Source organism: Geotrypetes seraphini, chromosome 7 (assembly GCF_902459505.1).
Source record: "Geotrypetes seraphini chromosome 7, aGeoSer1.1, whole genome shotgun sequence".
Taxonomy (NCBI): domain Eukaryota; kingdom Metazoa; phylum Chordata; class Amphibia; order Gymnophiona; family Dermophiidae; genus Geotrypetes; species Geotrypetes seraphini.
Window position 1 is genome coordinate 23,742,604 of NC_047090.1, and position 18,721 is coordinate 23,761,324.

Consider the following 18,721-nt stretch of genomic DNA (forward strand, 5'->3'; position numbering starts at 1 on the left):
GATACGTTTTGGACCTTGCTTAATGGTTGTTTATAAGTGGAGTTTTTTTGCCATATGAAGATGAACTGAGGCTTTTTCTCCACTTTTTTTCCTTGTTTTTTGTGTGTTAAGTGAATGAGTGGGTCTTTGTATGAGTGCAGTGGGTAGACCTGGTAGTGTCTAGGTAGGTCCCTCATATGGTTTCCAATAGGGCATAATTCATTAGTTTTAGGGGTTGTAACCCCCCATTATACAGAAAACTTAACTTTTCCCTGAAAAAATAAGTAAAAAGTTAAGTTTTCTGTATAATGTGTGTGTGTGTGGTGGGGGGGGTTACACCCCCCCAACACGGCAACGCGAACAGTATTAAGTAAAGTGTGTGTGGGGGTTCCCCAACACCCCCCATTGGAGCCCTTTAAAATAAGCATTTAGAGCGGCGCGCTGAAGTCTTGCTCTCAAATGTCGGCGCGCGTTTATCTTGCGCGCTTTTGTCCCGTCACCTAGGAAATCATGAGTTTAATCATGTGCTAGACTTGTACTCTTTAAGTTCAACACACTGATCGTAACGCAAGGCAAAGAGACACTATCCTAATTTGAGCAGCTAAAATCCAGTAGGTAGGGTGGATTATTGAACCAGGGTCTACGGTGACTCTGTTGCTATGTAAATGACACTACACTATTTCATAGTACCGTCATATAAGACCTGTATGGTGCAGAACAGATATTAAAAGATTTTTTTAGAAAATATATATATAAATGAAAAAAGAATGTTTTCCACCTGCAAAGCTCCTGCCCACACTCCTGCCCAAGGATGTTCACACTTTTGCTTTCTTCTAAATTCAGTCACAGAGATAAATTAAGGCTATTTAAATTCCATCGGTATTACTGTATTATCTCTCAAACACAATGAAACTATTGCCCTGAAATCTTTCAGATGGCATCGTAAGCAGTTGTCTTCTCTTTTGACTTTAATCTCCTGGCAGCTGTCGTGTGCAAGGGTCCAAGTTATTTAGTCACCGACATCCCCATCTCTGTCTCCGATGAGCCACAGGAAGTGAAAGCTGATGGCTAATAAGGCAGTTCCCAGCAAATCTCCCAGGGCAGTCAGATATGGGATTGAAAAACTGTCGGGATCTTTTCCTTTTCTCCAAATGTGGTGCACCATCCAGTCGGCAATCCACAACAGCATAAACACCTGAAACGGTAAAAACCAAAACAGAGCCTCAGTCTGTAAAAAGTCCAGCTGCACAACATTAAACCACACAAGAAAGAATATATTTATTATTCTGGTGAGGTAAATAACCTGTGAGGAAAATAGCATCAATGTTCATGCATCACCCACAACGAGTCACTCTTCCCCTTTTAGCCCTTCCAGAGTATCATTTAGAGCTGTCTTTCGCTCTACTCTTTCCGGAAGAAGCACCTACTGTAGTCCAGTGTGCCGCAAACTTTTTAAAGCCGTGGCACACTAAACACGGGAAAAAAAAAACAACAACAAAAAAACTGCAGTAGAATGTACAAGGGGCAGGAATTTATTCAATAAAAATCATAAAAACATGTATAGCATACATAAAATAAATATAATAAATATATCCAAAAACTGGCCCAAGTATTCATGTGGACCGGACCCGACACAGTCCGTGTTTCGAAAAACACTTCTTCCTCAGGGGTCCCGGATGATGGTACATAGAATATCAAAAAACCAGATTGAAAAAAAACAAAGTCGAGCGGAACAGTCATAAAATTCTCCTGTTCAGGTGCTGCATTGAGAAACACAGGCTCGGGACCATGGCTGGAAGGCGTCTGGAAGTGTGCGGACGTCAACTTGATGTCACTATGCACACGTGTGACATCATCACATAGACGTCCATGCAAGTGCAGATGTGCTCCAACCACGGTCCTCAGACTCCTATTGCCACCAGTGGTTGAGTTCTGGAGAGGGAGAGGTGTGGATAGCAGGAGAGGCACGGCTGACTGCCTATAGGATGTGACTCTCACCACGAAAGGCACATCTTGTAAGCCGTCAGCCGGTGCCTCTCCTCCTCCGGCATCTCGCGGTACACCTGGAATCTCCTGCGGAACATAGTTTGCGACACACTGACCTAGCCAGTTGGGTTTTCCAAAATTACCATAATGAATATGGATGAGAAAAATTTGCATATACTGGAGAGCCACAGTATGCAAGTCTATCTCATGCATATTAATTGTGATACTCCTGAAAACTCAACTGGCTAGGTGTGCCTCCAGGAAAGGCTTGAGAAGCACTGACTTTGAAGAGAACTGGACCTGGTATTGATCTCAGTGCAACCCTGCTGGTCCCTGTACTTTCAGGAGAGTGGCACTTGACTGGTTAGGTGCACACTAGTTAAAATCCTTATCCACACTCTTATTACCTCTTGTATAGATTACTGCAACTTGCTTCTCACGGGCCTTCCACTAAACCATCTCTCTCCCCTTCAAGCCATTCAAAATTCTGTTGGATGACTTATATTCCTCCAGTGTCGCTAAGCTCTATTACCCCTCTCAAGTCACTTCACTGGCTCCCCTATCTACAGTTCAAACTTCTCTTATTGACTTTTAAGTGTATTCACTCTTTAACTCCTCAGTATCTCTCCCTATACTTCTCCCCAGCTTCAATAATGAGCATTAAGCAGCTCATAATTAAAATAAAATAAAATTTAATTGGGAGATAGGCTAAAGCAGCTAGAGCTCTTCAGCTAGGAGAAGAGACATCTCAGGGGTATGACAGAGGTCAAATAAAATAATGAGTGGAGTGGAAAGGATCAATGTGAATCGCTTGTTCACTCTTTCCATAAATACTAGGACTAGGGGGACATACGATGAAGCTACTAAGTAGTAGATTTAAAACAAACCAGAGAAGATATTTCTTCACACAATGTGTAATTAAACTCGGGAATTCGTTGCCAGGGAATGTGGTGAAATCAGTTAGCTTAGCAGGGTTTAAAAAAGGTTTGGATAATTTCCTACAAGAGAAGTCCATAGGCCATTATTGAGATGGCTTGGGGAAATCCATTGTTTATTCCTAGGATAAGCAGCATAAAATCTGTTTCACTACTTGGGATCTAGCTAGGTACTTGGGACCTAGGTCGGCCACCTTTGGAAACAGGATACTGGGCTTGATGGACCTTCGGTTTGTCCCAGTATGGCAATTCATATGTTCTTATCTTCTTAGGCACAATTCTACAAAAGATAGATGGCTATCGCATGGTAGCGCCTAACACTATAGCAAGTATGAAGGCATGAAGAGACTTATAAGATCATGAAGGGCATAGAGAGAGTAGAGAAGGAAAGGTTCTTCAAACTGTCAAATAATAAAAGAACAAGAGGGCATCTGAAAAAGTTGAAAGGGGACAGATTCAAAACAAATGCTAGGAAGTTCTTCTTTACCCAACGTGTGGTGGACACCTGGAATGCGCTTCCAGAGAATGTAATAGGGCAGAGTACGGTACTGGGATTTAAGAAAGGATTGGACAGTTTCCTGCTAGAAAAGAGGATAGAAGGGTATAAATAGAGGATTTCTGCACAGGTCCTGGACCTGTTGGGCCGCCGCGTGAGCGGACTGCTGGGCATGATGGACCTCAGGTCTGACCCAGCAGAGGCATTGCTTATGTTCTTATGAAGAAATCTGATCATGTAACTCCCCTGCTTAAGAACGCTCAGTGGTTACCTATTCTGCACAGAATCGCTTATAAAATTGCTATTCTTACTTTCAAAGCTCAAAATACCAAAGAATCCACTTTCATCCACAAGCCTCTCATCCCGCATGATCTGCCTAGAATGCTTAAATCTACTACCCAATATCTGCTTCATGTTCCTTCTTTAAAGATCATCAGTACATGCCGGGACACCTCATTCGCCATTACTGCACCCACAATCCGGAACTCTTTACCTACCTATTTAAGGGCTGAAAGTAATCTAGACAAATTCAAAGGAAGCCTAAAGTGCTTCCTTTTCAAAGACGCCTATGAAAGCTGAGCCAGCCCTTTGATCTCGTAAGCTTTTTCAGCCTTCTGATTGATCATTTTTTTTTCTCTCTGTTCAGAACACTGTCCTTCCCTTCCCCGTTTGTTTTTTTCCTTATTTAAATAGTAAATATTTAAATTTTGTAGTTCTCCCTACTTTCCTTTTGTTTTATCGTACGTTACGTCTGTAGGTATTATGTTTCTGTACGTTATGCAATTTTTATTTTAATCTGTATTTTATTTCCCCCATTCTTTTATTGTACACAGATACCAAAGGGCAAAAGCAAAAAATTTAACCCCTTGGCTTTGAGTTGTGTGGAAGTTGGAAGAACTTTTCATTTTGAGCCAAGGCATTAAGAAGCTTTTGGGTTTAGCCTGACAGAAACTTCAGTGCACTCAGCTGCAAGCCTAATTAGTGGAAATTTCACAGCTGAGGGGGATAGGAGTCAGTAATATCCTACTTGTGGGAGGTGATGAAACCATGTAAGGACATTATGAGTCTAAGGCCTCAGTTTGCCAGTAGCCTGAGAAGCTTGTAAAGCTCTAGGTATAAATTTTTAGACTGAATCAGGTTGGGCAGACAGACTAGATGGACCATTCGGGTCTTTATCTGCCGTCATCTACTATGTTACTTCTCCCTCCGTATTCGCTGTGATAGGGGGATTAACAGAACCGCAAATACAGAAAAACTGCGAATGACTTTTTCATATGATATTCGCGGTTCTCTATTAAAAACCATTGTGAATATGGTGAAACCGCAATAGCATGGTGGGAGACCTGGCCTGTTCCTGAAGGAGAGGCAAAACACAGTGAAGAAAGTGCTGGGGCATTGGTGATTTTTCTCTGTAAACGCTTGGAATCAGCGATTTCTCTATGCCAATGGTTCCCAACCCTGTCCTGGCGGACCACCAAGCCAGTCGAGTTTTCAGGATAACCCTAATGAATATGCATGAAGCAGATTTGCATGCCTCCATTATATGCAGATCTCTCTCATGCATATTCATTAGGGCTATCCTGAAAACCCGACTGGCCTGGTGGTTCTCCAGGAGAGGGTTGGGAACCACTGCTCTATGCAAGCTGACATAATTTGGGGGGAGGAGCCAGCAAGCTAAAAACCGTGAATAATTGAAACCGCGAAAACTGAAATTGCGAACATGGAGGGAGAAGTGTACAACGCTTAAAATTCATGATTGGCGTTTTATCAAAATTTTAATAAACTTGAAACTTGGAAAAAGACTTAGGTGCCGCTAGGTGTGATTTTCTAAAGGACTTAGGCGTCCATAAAGTAGGCCTTTAAAAACCCGGTCTACGTTTTAATTTAGGCACCACTAAGGGCTCCTTTTACAAAGCTGCGTTAGGGCCTTAACGCACGGAATAGCGTGCGCTAAAATGCCCCGTGCGCTAGCCGCTACCGCCTCCTCTTGTGCTAATCTGGTGCGTGCGCTAAAAACGCTAGTGCACCTTTGTAAAAGGAGCCTTAAGTTCAATTCTGTAATGGGCGCCTAAGTGTGATTGACACCTATCTTTTTTAGACGCCAATTACAAAATCTGGCCCATAATGCAGAGAAACCAAAAGAAACTCTGTGGAATGACGATGTTCCTTAAATGGACTTTATTTGAAAAATGTTAAAGTTCCAAAGGTACAATAAATCATCCACATAAAAGTAATATAATCCACATGAAAACCTTAAAGGACCTAGTCCACTAGGGACGCTGGACCCAACACGGTCAGCGTTTCGACAAAGAGTCTTCTTCAGGGGTTCCCTGAGGGTCCTATAATGGTGAATATGTGGAGATGCTAATATGTGGTGAACCGCAAGTAAGACGCTGCTTGAATCCAAAGTGAATAGGTAAGTCCATTTAAGGAACATCATCATTCCACAGAGTTTCTTTTGGTTTCTTCTGGATTTTCTTCTCTGTGGATACTTTGGGGGGGTCAATCCTCTTTGGTTTTCCCATAATGCAGAGAGCCAAAGGGGTAATTAGCACAAAACTTTATAAAATTCCTCTGCAAGGAAAATACCTTTTAATACTGTAGGCTAAAAATAAAAACATAAATAAAATATTCAGTTATTCCTTTAGAACAGTGAATGACTTCCTCTCAAAGTAATCATTAAAAAGTAGATATTTTATTAACTCAGTAAGTAAACCAATGCATACTTTGCAATAAGGCCGCATTTTAAACTAATTTCATTAAATTAACAAACATGCTCTTGTTTATTCTTTATGAAATATGCATAGTTTATTTAGCTAACCAAGTCCTCTCAAAAGACAGCTTTATCGCCACCTCTAATTATGTACCGCCAGTGCTCTCTATAGAATTCCATGGCCAGATGTTCCAAATCCAAACTAAGTATATTTAAGAAAACATGTTTTCTTTGGAATAGGCTTCCAGATCCTTTGACTCTGCTCCTTTTTTTGCCCCAGCTCGGACCAAGCTTGTTTATAGTGAAACATTGACAGCTATTTAGGAAAATACAGCAAGCTAAAGCAACCTCAACAGTGACCGTATTTGCACATTTAAGGACTCTTTTAATAAGATGCCCCAATAAACGGACTTAGGGCTCCTTTTACTAAGCTGCGATAGCGTTTTTAGCGCGCACATGATTTTAGCGCGCACTAATCCTGCACTACGCGGCTTGAACTAATGCCAGCTCAATGCTGGCGTTAAGGTGTAGCGCGCACGGCCATTCAGTGCGCGCTAAAACCGCTATCGCAGCTTAGTAAAAGGAGCCTTTAGTGTGTCCTGACAAGAGACTTTTCTACATGCTAAGACCACTTCTAGTAGGGCCATAAATTTGCCCTTATTTTCAATTATTTAATTTTCTGGCCATGTGCTAATGTTAACACCGCTGTTCCCTCTAAGCTGAGTGGGAGAACTCCTCATGCATTGCTGCCAGTAGGGGGCGGGAGGTGTTTCAAACGTTGTGATTTCAATCACTCGGGACAGGCAGGTTCTCTGGAGTCCTGCAGAGTTTGCTGTCCCTCACAGTTGAAAATGTGATACACTTCTCCCTCGGTATTCACGGGGGATAGGGGCAGAGCTGGACTGTGAATGGAGAAAAACCGTGAATATTTTCTCGTCCGGCTCTGACCCACCCCGCCTTCCTCCCGGTATCCTGGCCTTACCTGGTGATCTAGCAGGCTTTCGGGGCAGGAGCGATCTTCCTACGCTCCTGCCCCGTGCAGATCGCCAATAGAAAATGGATAACAGGCCCCGACGCCGACATTGTCCCATGCTCTCTCTGCTTCGGGCCGATCAATCTTCCTCTCCCCGACGTCAATTCTGCCATCGGAGAGGAAGTTCCGCCCAGCCAGGCAGCAATTGGCTGGCCCGAACTTCCTCTCCGACGGCAGAATTGACGTTGGGGAGAGGAAGATTGATCGGCTCGAAGCAGAGACTACGGCGGGAGCTCATGGCAGCCATTTCCTATTGGCGATCTACACGGGGCAGGAGCGTAGGAAGATCGCTCCTGCCCCGGAAGCCTGCTAGACCACCAGGTAAGGCTGGGGTGCCAGGAGGAAGGCGGGAGAGAGGCGGGAACGTGATAAAATATGGGTTTTCACCCCCCCCCCAAAAAAAATCGTGAATTTGTGAAACTGCAAGTATGGAAACCGCGAATGGGGAGGGGGAAGTGTACTGAAACAGCGTCTCCCACTAGCAGGATTGTAGGTGCAGGACTCCTGCTCAGTTAAGAGGGATCAGTGGTATACAGGAACTGTATACAGGAACTGAAAAAAAATGTACACAGGAGCCCTTACTGCCTCCTATTTGGGAGATGCTAAGAGTTCCTGTGTCGTCAGCATGATTCAGTTAGCAGCGCTCACATCAGCAATGCTAGCTGAATATGCTTTCAAGTCCATTCTCCGCTCCCTCCAAATAAATACCATATGGTTATCGTGTGCAAAGGGAAAACTAATGTAAAACGCTTTACCATGTCCTGCATTAGGCCATATTTCCCATGTTAAGAGTGTATTGTGGTGACTTAGTTAGGATTTTTCCCGATATATCTAGAGCTACTTAATTTAGAAGGAAAGAGTTTTTGAAGTTAAAGCTTAGAGTTTTGGCTCTAGAGGCATCTTTTTATTTAAAATTTCCTTGTAAATGTTTAGTTAAGTTACATGATGTGGAATATGTTTTTTGGGATCCCATTCACCTACAACAATTTTTAGTTGCACGTGAGCAGAAATAATAATATTTCTTTTTTCAGTTTTGTTTTCATCCCTAAGATTATGATGAGACAAGTACCCCTATAATAGTAAGGATTGATATAAGGTTCGCGTAGGTCGAGCTGAGAATTTTTTTTTTCTTTATCTTTTCTTTTACTTTTTCTTGCTCTAGGTGAGCTGAGAATCTTTCCTTTTTATTTTTTCTTGTTGTATTAGTATCCTGCCCCCCTGTCTTGTGAGCTTAAAAAGGATTTATGTATGATGAAATTATGTACTTTGATTGTAGATTTTTCTTTTTTTTCCTGTTATTGATGGATAATGTATTATTCAAATTATAATAAAAAAATTTATAAAAAAAAAAAAAAAAAGAGTATATTGGTGCTTAACGCAGTTTAGTAAAAGAACCCCTTAGTGATCCTGAAATGGAGAAAGCCACAAGACTGCAGTAAGAGCGGATAGCATAGCTGGTTTTAAGAAAGGTTTGGACAATTTCCTGGAGGAAAAGTCCATAGTCTGTTATTGAGAAAGATATGGAGGAAGTCTCTGCTTGCCCTGGATCGGTAGCATGGAACGTTGCTACTCTCTGGGATTCCAGAATCTTGCTATTCTTTAGGACTCTGAATGGAATGTTGCTACTCCTTGGGTTTTGGCCAGGTACTAGGGACCTGGGTCGGTCTCCGTGAGAATGGGCTACTGGGCTTGGTGGACCATTGGTCTGACCCAGTAAGACTATTTTTATGTTGTTAGAAAATATACCTCCTACAATTTATTTTTAGACAAAGGCAAATACGTACATATTCCTTACAAAAATATGGTGCGAAAAATATATATATTTTTTTAAATCTCTAATCTGAAGTCCTTCTAGTGCTGGTTTGTATGTCATTTCATATAATAGTAACATAGTAACATAGTAGATGACGGCAGATAAAGACCCGAATGGTCCATCCAGTCTGCCCAACCTGATTCAATTTAAATTTTTTTTTTTTTTTTTTTCTTCTTAGCTATTTCTGGGCAAGAATCCAAAACTTTACCCGGTACTGTGCTTGGGTTCCAACTGCCGAAATCTCTGTTAAGACTTACTCCAGCCCATCTACACCCTCCCAGCCACTGAAGCCCTCCCCTGCCCATCCCCCACCAAACGGCCATACACAGACACAGACCTGCAAGTCTGCCCAGTAACTGGCCTAGTTCAATATTTAATATTATTTTCTGATTCTAAATCTTCTGTGTTCATCCCACGCTTCTTTGAACTCAGTCACCGTTTTCCTCTCCACCACCTCTCTCGGGAGCGCATTCCAGGCATCCACTACCCTCTCCGTAAAGTAGAATTTCCTAACATTGCCCCTGAATCTACCACCCCTCAACCTCAAATTATGTCCTCTGGATCTAAATAGGATCTAAAATGTTATAAGGTTATGACGCGTAATTCCCAGTGGGTTGGATCACTCAAAACTTAACGTCTCAAAGAAGCAATTAGTTTCCCTGTCAGTTCTCTCTCTCCTCTGTATAATGAAGCTGAGCTTTTTTACATTTGCTGGAATGTTGTGACCACGTTCTCCTGACCTGACTGCACGCATTGTATTTGAAACCAGAATATTTATGTAATACGTGCACTGTGGCAACTTCTCATTTTCTAGATTTAGAAGAAGTTCACTCAGATGAGGAAATCTAAAGAAGTCTATTTTAACTTATGCTTTTGGGAGGGGCTCCTACATAAATGATCGTGGTGGGGGAGGGGTGCCAAAGGCAATACCACTTGATCCACAATGAAAGAGATTGCTCAATACTGGGCCACTGATATCCACAGAACTGGCTCCCATGGGCCGCAGGAATCAGAGGGAACAAATCTGACGGGTCTTTGCTTTTGCAAAAGTGGAAAAATACTCTCAAGAAACCAGAATCCGTTTTCAAAGAAAACAGTGAGAAAAATTCATATACTGAATGCACAGGCACAGTTTTTCATTTCTAGACAGCATAAGTGCTTTGGGATACTTTATAAGTCAACAGTGTACATTTTAAAATGTATAACTGTGCTCACCCATGGTCACATTTGCAGAACTTTATCACATGGTTGCACTCCAGCTTGCAGCAAAATACTAAACAGCAGATATATAACTAGCCAAAAAAACAAACGAACCTGAAAATTAAAATGTATCAAACAAACCAAAAAACACATTTACACATTTCTCTCTTAACATAGTGCAACAAGAAAGATTTATCAAAATATAAACTTGCCCGTTTTTATATTTGATTCTTCTACATCCTTCCTGGTCTTGTTTCTTATTTAATTGGTCATACTGACTTATGCAAACAGATTCTGCATCCACAGAATCCTTCCTCACTCAGCAATGCGTGCAGGCAGAACTCACCATACCATTGGGGAAAAAAGGGGCATAAAAACATTTATAAACAGATAGGAAAGAAAATCACTGGCATGGAAATGACAGATTCACAGATTTTTTTTTGTTTTTAACTGTGCTCTGCATTTCTGTCGATTTTTTTTTTTTTTTTAAATATATATTTTAGATGTGTATTTATATAACTGCCAGGCTGTTCCTCCCATCTTCAATTTGCTGGTGTTGTTTCTCCCCAGCTAAATGCTGACAGCAGAATGAGCATTCCACAATGCCAGTCTTGGCAAACTGCACTTGAAGAATAACAATGTGACAAACCATGTAATGTACAGCTTTACATTCTGAAAAATACAATTTTGGTGAATCTGATCCTCTAAAACAGTGTTTTTCAACCTTTTTACACCTATGGACCGGCAGAAAGAAAATAATTATTCTGTGGTCCGGCATTGGTCCGTGGACCGGCGGTTGAAGAACACTGGGCTAAGTCGTGGGCCAGACCCCGCCCATCTCTACAATCACTACCCCAGACCCCGCCCCCATAATAGTACTAATTACACCTTGCAACGTCAGAGAGAAGGCTTCCGGTTCAGGTGCAGGATGCCTGTAGGAGCCACTGTCTGTGGCTTTGTGCACTGAATCAGTTAGGAAGAGGGAGCTAGCTGGAAGATAACGCCGCATCGATCGCACCGTGGACCGGCAGTTGAAGAACACTGTTTTGGGCCTGATGCACATGTTGGCCCTGTGGACCGGCAGGAAATTTCTGTGGACCGGCATCAGTCCACAGACCGGCGGTTGAAGAACACTGTTTTGGGCCTGATGCACATGCTGGCCCTGTGGACCGGCAGGAAATTTCTGTGGACTGGCATCAGTCCACAGACTGGTGGTTGAAGAACACTGCTCTAAAACAGAGTCTCTCAAATTTTTTTAGCTCTGGCACACTAAACGAAGCAAATATTTTTTGCGGCACACTAAACAGAGCAAATGTTTTTTTTTTTATGGCACTTTATAATTGAAAGTATAAAACTGCAAAACCAACAAAAAATTAAATTTGAGAGTTATTTATTTAAAATGTATTTGAGCTATGTATGGGTAATTGTAACAACGGTGAAACTAAAGTAGATAGAATAGAATTGCTAATCAATGCGATGGATGTGCTTGTTTTTAAGTCGCGGATGGATAGTCGACCAGCAAACACGCATTTCATCATCAGCCATCGACATTTTTCCCCGATTTAATTTCTGTCAGAGCTGAAAATCCAAGTTTGCAAAGGTAAGAAGATCCAAATGGGTATCAAAGCCTTGACTGCTTTGTTGCATAAGTTAGGATAACTATTACATAAAAAAAAAATAAATAAATAAAACTACTTGTCGTTAGTTTTCAAGGACCAATCCCGTCAAAGAATGATGCTTGTCTGGGCAGTTGTATCCTTACGCGCACAGACGCTCATAACATTGACAGACTCTCGTGTACGCAACGAACGTGTCTTCTATTCTAGTGTATACTTATGAAGGGAATTTTTAAAAATAAAGTCAAATTCTGGAATCTCTCAAGGCACACAGTTTGAGAGACACATATGATAGAGCCCTGGCAAAATATGGTTGTGCCCAAATGCCAAAAAAAAATAAAAAATAAATAAATTTTGTACTCTTAAAAGAAAGTTCCACTTGAGGAAGTAAAACCACCGTAACCAGCAGCATGGTTCCTTCAGCAAGACCTTAGCGGTGTCAGGTCAAAAGCGCGCCGGGACAAAGGCGCGATCAGACAATTGAGCGCAGTGCGGAGGCGCGCGCCGAAGAAAATTACTGTTTTTAGGGCTCCAACGGGGGTGTGTGGGGGGAACCCCCCCCACTTTACTTAATACAAATCGCGCCGCGTTGTGGGGGCGTTGTAGGGGGTTTGGGGGGTTGTAACCCCCCAAATTTTACTGAAAACTTCACTTTTTCCCTGTTTTTAGGGAAAAAGTTAAGTTTACAGTAAAATGTGGGGGGTTACAACCCCCCAAACCCCCCACAACGCCGGCGCGATTTGTAGTAAGTAAACTGGGGGTGCTCCCCAACAAAACCCCCCATCGGAGCCCCTAAAAACAGTAATTTTCTTCGGCGCGCGCCTCCGTCTTGCGCTCAGTTGTCGGCGAGAGCCTTTGTCTTCCGCGTTGTTGTCTATGAACCGACCTTAGCACTCCTTTGCCACCTCCGCTCTTCTTTTGTCAAAGAAGTAGCAGTAACAGAGTAGAGGAGTTGAGGAGTAGCCTGGTGCTTATTTTATTTTATATTACATTACATCAGTGATTTCTATTCCGCCATTACCTTGCGGTTCAAGGCGGATTACATCCAAACTAAAACAAGAATTACATTTCAACTTGAAGTAATAGATTAAACAATGAGATAAAATTTTAAGGGAGATTTATGGGTTTTAGATAATATTTGGTGACTAGAAAAATTAGAGAGTACTAAGGGTTTATAGAGTGTTGGATGTTGGGTTAGGATTTTTGTGCTGGATGGTTTAACGTGTTTTTTTGAAGAGTATGGTTTTAATTTCTTTCTTGAAGGTTTTGTAATCTGTGGATGAAGATAACAGAGTGGTGAGTTGTTTGTCCAACTTAGCTACTTTGGAGGCTATTAGGTTGTCATAAAGTTTTTTTATTTTGACATTTTTGGATGGTGGGTAATAGAATAGTGAGTGGGATCTTCTGTGTCTGGTTGAGGAGGATTGATTTAGTCTGTTATTCCAGTAAGTTGGGCTTCCTCCGTTGATAGCCTTGTAAAGTAAGCAGTAGAATTTGAAGTTCACTCTCGCTTCTGTTGGAAGCCAATGCGAGTCATGTTATGCCTCTGTGATATGGTCATATTTTTTTAGTGAATAGACAAGTCTCAGGGCTGTATTATATACCATGTCGGTAACAAAAATCCCATGCACGAATACAGGATGTCCGGGGCGGTACTTGGAGAGACCTCCCAGGAAAGGGACTTGGGACTTCTGATCGACAAGTCGATGAAGCCATCCACACAATGTGCGGCGGCAGCAAAAAGGGAAAATAGAATGCTAGGAATGATCAAGAAGGGGATCACAAACAGATCAGAGAAGGTTATCATGCCGCTGTACCGGGCCATGGTACGCCCTCACCTGGAGTACTGCATACATTGGTCGCTGTACATGAAGAAGGACACGGTACTACTCGAAAGGGTCCAGAGAAGAGCGACTAAGATGGTTAAGGGGCTGCAAGAGCTGCCGTACAGCGAAAGATTAGAAATTGGGCCTCTTCTCCCTCGAAAAGAGGAGATTGAGAGGGGACATGATCGAACCATTCAAGGTACTGAAAGGGGATAGACTTAGTAGATAAGGAAAGGTTGTTCACCCTCTCCAAGGTAGGGAGAACAAGAGGGCACTCTCGAAAGTTGAAAGGGGATAGATACCGTACAAACGTAAGGAAGTTCTTCTTCACCCAGAGAGTGGTAGAAAGCTGGAACGCTCTTCCAGAGGCTGTTATAGGGGAAAACACCCTCCAAGGATTCAAGACAAAGTTAGACAAGTTTCTGCTGAACAAGAACGTGCGCTAGTAGGGCTAGTCTCAGTTAGGGTGCTGGTCTTAGACCAGAGGGCCGCCGCGTGAGCGGACTGCTGAGCATGATGGACCACTGGTCTGACTCAGCAGTGGCAATTCTTATGTTCACTTATATCCTAAGTGGTTTACTTATGTCCTAAGTGGTATTTATATACCACTTATATCCTAAGTGGTTTATGTACCACTTATATCCTAAGTGGTTTACTTATATCCTAAGTGGTTTATATCCTAAGTGGTTTATATACCACTTATATCCTAAGTGGTTTAATTATGTCCTAAGTGGTATTTATACGCCACTTATATCCTAAGTGGTTTATATCCTAAGTGGTTTATATCCCACTTATATCCTAAGTGTTTTAATTATGTCCTAAGTGGTATTTATACACCACTTATATCCTAAGTGGTTTATATCCTAAGTGGTTTACTTATATCCTAAGTGGTATTTATATACGACTTATATCCTAAGTGGTTTATGTACCACTTATATCCTAAGTGGTTTACTTATATCCTAAGTGGTATTTATATACGACTTATATCCTAAGTGGTTTATGTACCACTTATATCCTAAGTGGTTTATATCCTAAGTGGTTTGCTTATATCCTAAGTGGTTTATATCCTAAGTGGTTTATATACCACTTATATCCTAAGTGGTTTACTTATGTCCTAAGTGGTATTTATACATCACTTATATCCTAAGTGGTTTATATCCTAAGTGGTATTTATATACCACTTATATCCTAATTGGTTTATGCACCACTTATATCCTAAGTGGTTTATATCCTAAGTGGTTTACTTATATCCTAAGTTGTTTACATTCAGGTATTTTATCATATTTCCCTATCTGTCCCGGTGGGCTCAAACTCTATCTAGTGTACCTGGGGCAATGAAGGGATTAAGTGACTTGCCCAGGGTCACAAGGAGCAGTGAGGGATTTGAACCCACAGCCTCGGTTCAAATGCTGCTACTGTTCCTTGTGATCTTGGGCAAGTCACTTGCTCTCTCCTGCCTTGGATAGAAACCTTTACTACTGCTACTACTTTTCACTTATATAGCGCTGAAAGGCATATGCAGCGCTGTACATTTTGACATTTAATAGACGGTCCCTGCTCGAAAGAGCTTACAGTCTAACTTGGACAGACAGACATGACATATAGGGTTGGAGATGCAGAACCCCCAGGTAGAAGGGACGGAGTCTGGAGTTGGCAGAGGAAGAGAAGGACACAATTAGGAGGGACTTACCAGCTGAATGGAGCTCGGGTGGGGGGGGGGACGACGACAACGACACAGGGGGTTGTAAGCCCCAATATTTAGTGTACCTGAATGAAACTCACCTTGAGCTAGTACTGAAAAAAAGTGGAGCCAATTCCAAATATATAAATAAATAAGAACACATGGGGTAAGAGCAGAAAAATGTTCTTAAAAAGTAAAGGTAAAGCTGGATGTCAATAGGGATCTACAGTACTGAACCAGGCAAGAAACTAGGTATACAAATGGACCTTAAGATCCTTATTTGTTACCATCACCCTCCTAGTTAATGTCTATTCTATAACTTGTAAGCACAATTTTCCACACAAACCCCCCAAATTCTGTATATGGAGCAGGAAAAGGATCTAGGTGTCTTTGTTGAGGATACGTTGAAACCCTCAGCTCAATGTGCAGCAGCGGCTAAAAAAAAAGCAAATAGAATGTGCAGTTCGGGTCGCCGTATCTCATAAAAGAAATAGCAGAATTAGAAAAGGTACAGAGAAGGGTGAGAAAAATAATAAAAGGTTTGGGACAATTTCCCTATGAGGATAGGCTAAAGCACCTAGGGCCCTTCAGCTTGGAGAAGCGACAGCTCGGGGGTGATATGCTATACGTCTATAAAATAATGAGAGGAGTGGAAACGGTAGATGTGAATCATTTGTTCACTCTTTCCCAAAAAATACTAGACTAGGGGGGGGGGCGTGCGATGAAGCTACGAGGCAGTAGATTTAAAACAGACGGGAGAAAATGTTTCTTCACACAACTGTGTGATTAAACACTGGAATTCGTTTCCGGAGACTGTGGTGAAATTAAGTTAGCTTAGCGGGGTTTAAAAAAGGCTTGGATATTTTCCTAAAAGAGAAGTCCATAGGCCATTATTGAGATGACTAGGGGAAATCCACAGCACAAAATCTGTTTTACTACTTGGGATTTAGCTAGTTACTTGGGATTTAGCTAGTTACTTGGGACCTGGAATGGACGCAGGATACTGGGCTTGAAGGACCTTCGGTCTGACCCAGTATAGTCGGATTGTGGGTATTCCTAAAAGTTAGGTGCACCGTAATGCCCAATCCATTTCCAAGTTAGGCACAGGTATTTAGGCCTGGTTTTCCTTGGCCTAAATGGGTATACCGTTCTAGTCGATGCTGATTTTTTGGGCACTATATAGAATACGGCCCTAGGTGCAAAAATGCGTGTGCAAGATTATAGAATGAGAGGACATATATATAGTTCTTTATGTAGAGCAAAAAGGGCGGGGTGTACCGCTCAGTTATACAATGAGCGGTATATGGAAACCGAAATAAACTTGGAAGAGGCAGGGCCACAAATATTTAGTTATGGGTGGGGCTATATTTGGTCTCTGTGGGATAAATTCAAGAAAAGTCTTCATAGGTTAAACGCTAAACATTTGAATATTAAGCATGAATTATATCAATAAGTAAACATTTAATAATAATAGAAATAATAATACCTTGTCAGTTCAGAGCAACTAACAATACAAGAAGCCGGCCATATCCAGAATTTACAACATCATTCATTTACAAAATACAAAAAAACAATCTATAGAAAATCAAACAGGGGAGTATGGGAGTGGTCACACCTTCATGTATCCAGTGGTCATCTGATCAGTTTGGGTACCTTTCTGGCACTTAGACGCTTCAAAAATAGGTCTAGCTCAGAACATTCTAAGTTTCATCCAGGACGTCTTGCAAGAGGTTAGATTATCGCAATAAGATGTCCAAGTCTAAGTCAGTCCAAATCCCGCCCAAAACATGCCTCTAACGTCCCTTTCCGAGTTGGACGTCCTAGAGGGCGAACGTCCCACAAAACATCTAAAATCTTTATTTTGAAAATCGGCATTGGACATTTTGCCAAGAAAAACATCCAAGTACTGATTTAGATGTTTTTTGGGGATGTTTTTGTGTTTTGAAAATGTCCCTGATACTGTGCTGAGCACAAAAATGTCTGGACATCAGTGATTTTTGAAAAGTGGCTTGAAAATTGCTATGTTCAGGATGAGAATTTTAGACGTTTCCACCAAAATGTCTACAACTGGACTTGGACCTCATATTGAAAATGTCCCTTTATGCAAACCAGGTATTTTACATGTCGTTACTAGAACACCAAAGATTGGACTTTCTGGGACATTTTTACAGCAATAATTCATTCTTTATTTAGAGAACAAAATCCAACCCTTCCTCTCTGAGCACACTACCAAAACCTTTATCCACACCCTCATCACCTCGCACTTAGACTACTGCAACTCGCCACTTTCAGGCCTTCCTCTTAACCATCTCGCTCCCCTCCAATCCATCCAGAATTCGGCTGCATGACTCATATTCCGTGAGAGCCGCTATACTCACATTACCCCTCTCCTAAAGTCACTTCATTGGCTTCCCATCCATTTCCGAATTCAATTCAAACTCCTCTTACTGACCTACTCAGCTGCCCCTCACTATCTCTCTTCACTTATCTCTCCCTATGTTCCCCCCTGCGAGCTCCACTTGGCTTGTAAGTCCCTCTTATCTGTGTCCTTCTCTTCCTCTGTCAACTCCAGACTCCATCCATTCTACCCTGCTGCGTTGTATGCTTGGAACAAGCTACTCTAATCCCTACGGTGGGCTCCGTCTCTGGCAGTGTTCAAGGCCCAGTTAAAAGCCCACCTCTTTGAGGGTGCTTTCAACTCCTAACTCCTCTCACCTCACCCATCCCCAACCCTGTATGTCATGTCTGTCTGTCCAAGTTAGATTGTAAGCTCTTCCGAGCAGGGACCGTCTATTAAACGTCAAAATGTACAGTGCTACATATGCTTTTCAGCGCTCTATTAGTGATAAATAGTAGTAACAGAAGTAGAACAGGACAATGGTGCCACTGCCCACGACTGAAATTCAAAGACCGAGTTACATCAAAGAATGTTGTAACAAGAAAATAAGACTATGAAGTTAGCATTAAATTAAACTCTACCCCTTCAGCAATCATGCTCACACAGGACACTAATGAAAGTGGCACACGCATTTTCACACAGGACACTAATGAGAGTGGCACACGCATTTTCACACAGGACACTAATGAGAGTGGCACAGATTTTTACTGCAGGCACAATTTTACTGCCGATAAGAATTTCAAGCAGACCCGGTTGACTTTCTGTGCTTTGAGAGCTGGAATGCAATCTGGTTTAATTACTGAGCTGTTTAATGTTGTGGTTTTAAACAACCTGTGTTTAACAGGATGGAAAATGGAACCACAAATTCTTATCTCGAGGCTTAAATCGTGAGCCATCTAGTCATTAAACTATTTTGGTTAGAAACTGTTTCTGAGAGCTAATTGGCTTTCTTTTAATAGGGTCCTGTGGGTTGCTCTTGGAAGGAGATCTAGGACAATTTAGATCAAGCTGAGGTACGAGTGCTTTCAAAATATGTAAGAAATTT

At 41.8% G+C, this 18,721-nt stretch overlaps 1 protein-coding gene across 2 annotated transcripts in view; it reads right to left on the reverse strand.

Annotated features, from left to right (window-relative positions):
- Positions 1-356: 356 nt before the first annotated feature.
- Positions 357-18,721, reverse strand: part of SLC41A2 (solute carrier family 41 member 2) — a 140,782-nt gene continuing 122,417 nt past the window's right edge. For both annotated transcript variants that reach the window (XM_033950818.1, XM_033950821.1), the window contains one exon: positions 357-1,174. In XM_033950818.1, coding sequence (XP_033806709.1) covers positions 989-1,174 — 186 coding nt within the window. In that variant the 3' untranslated portion in view covers positions 357-988. The remainder of the gene's footprint in view (positions 1,175-18,721) is intronic.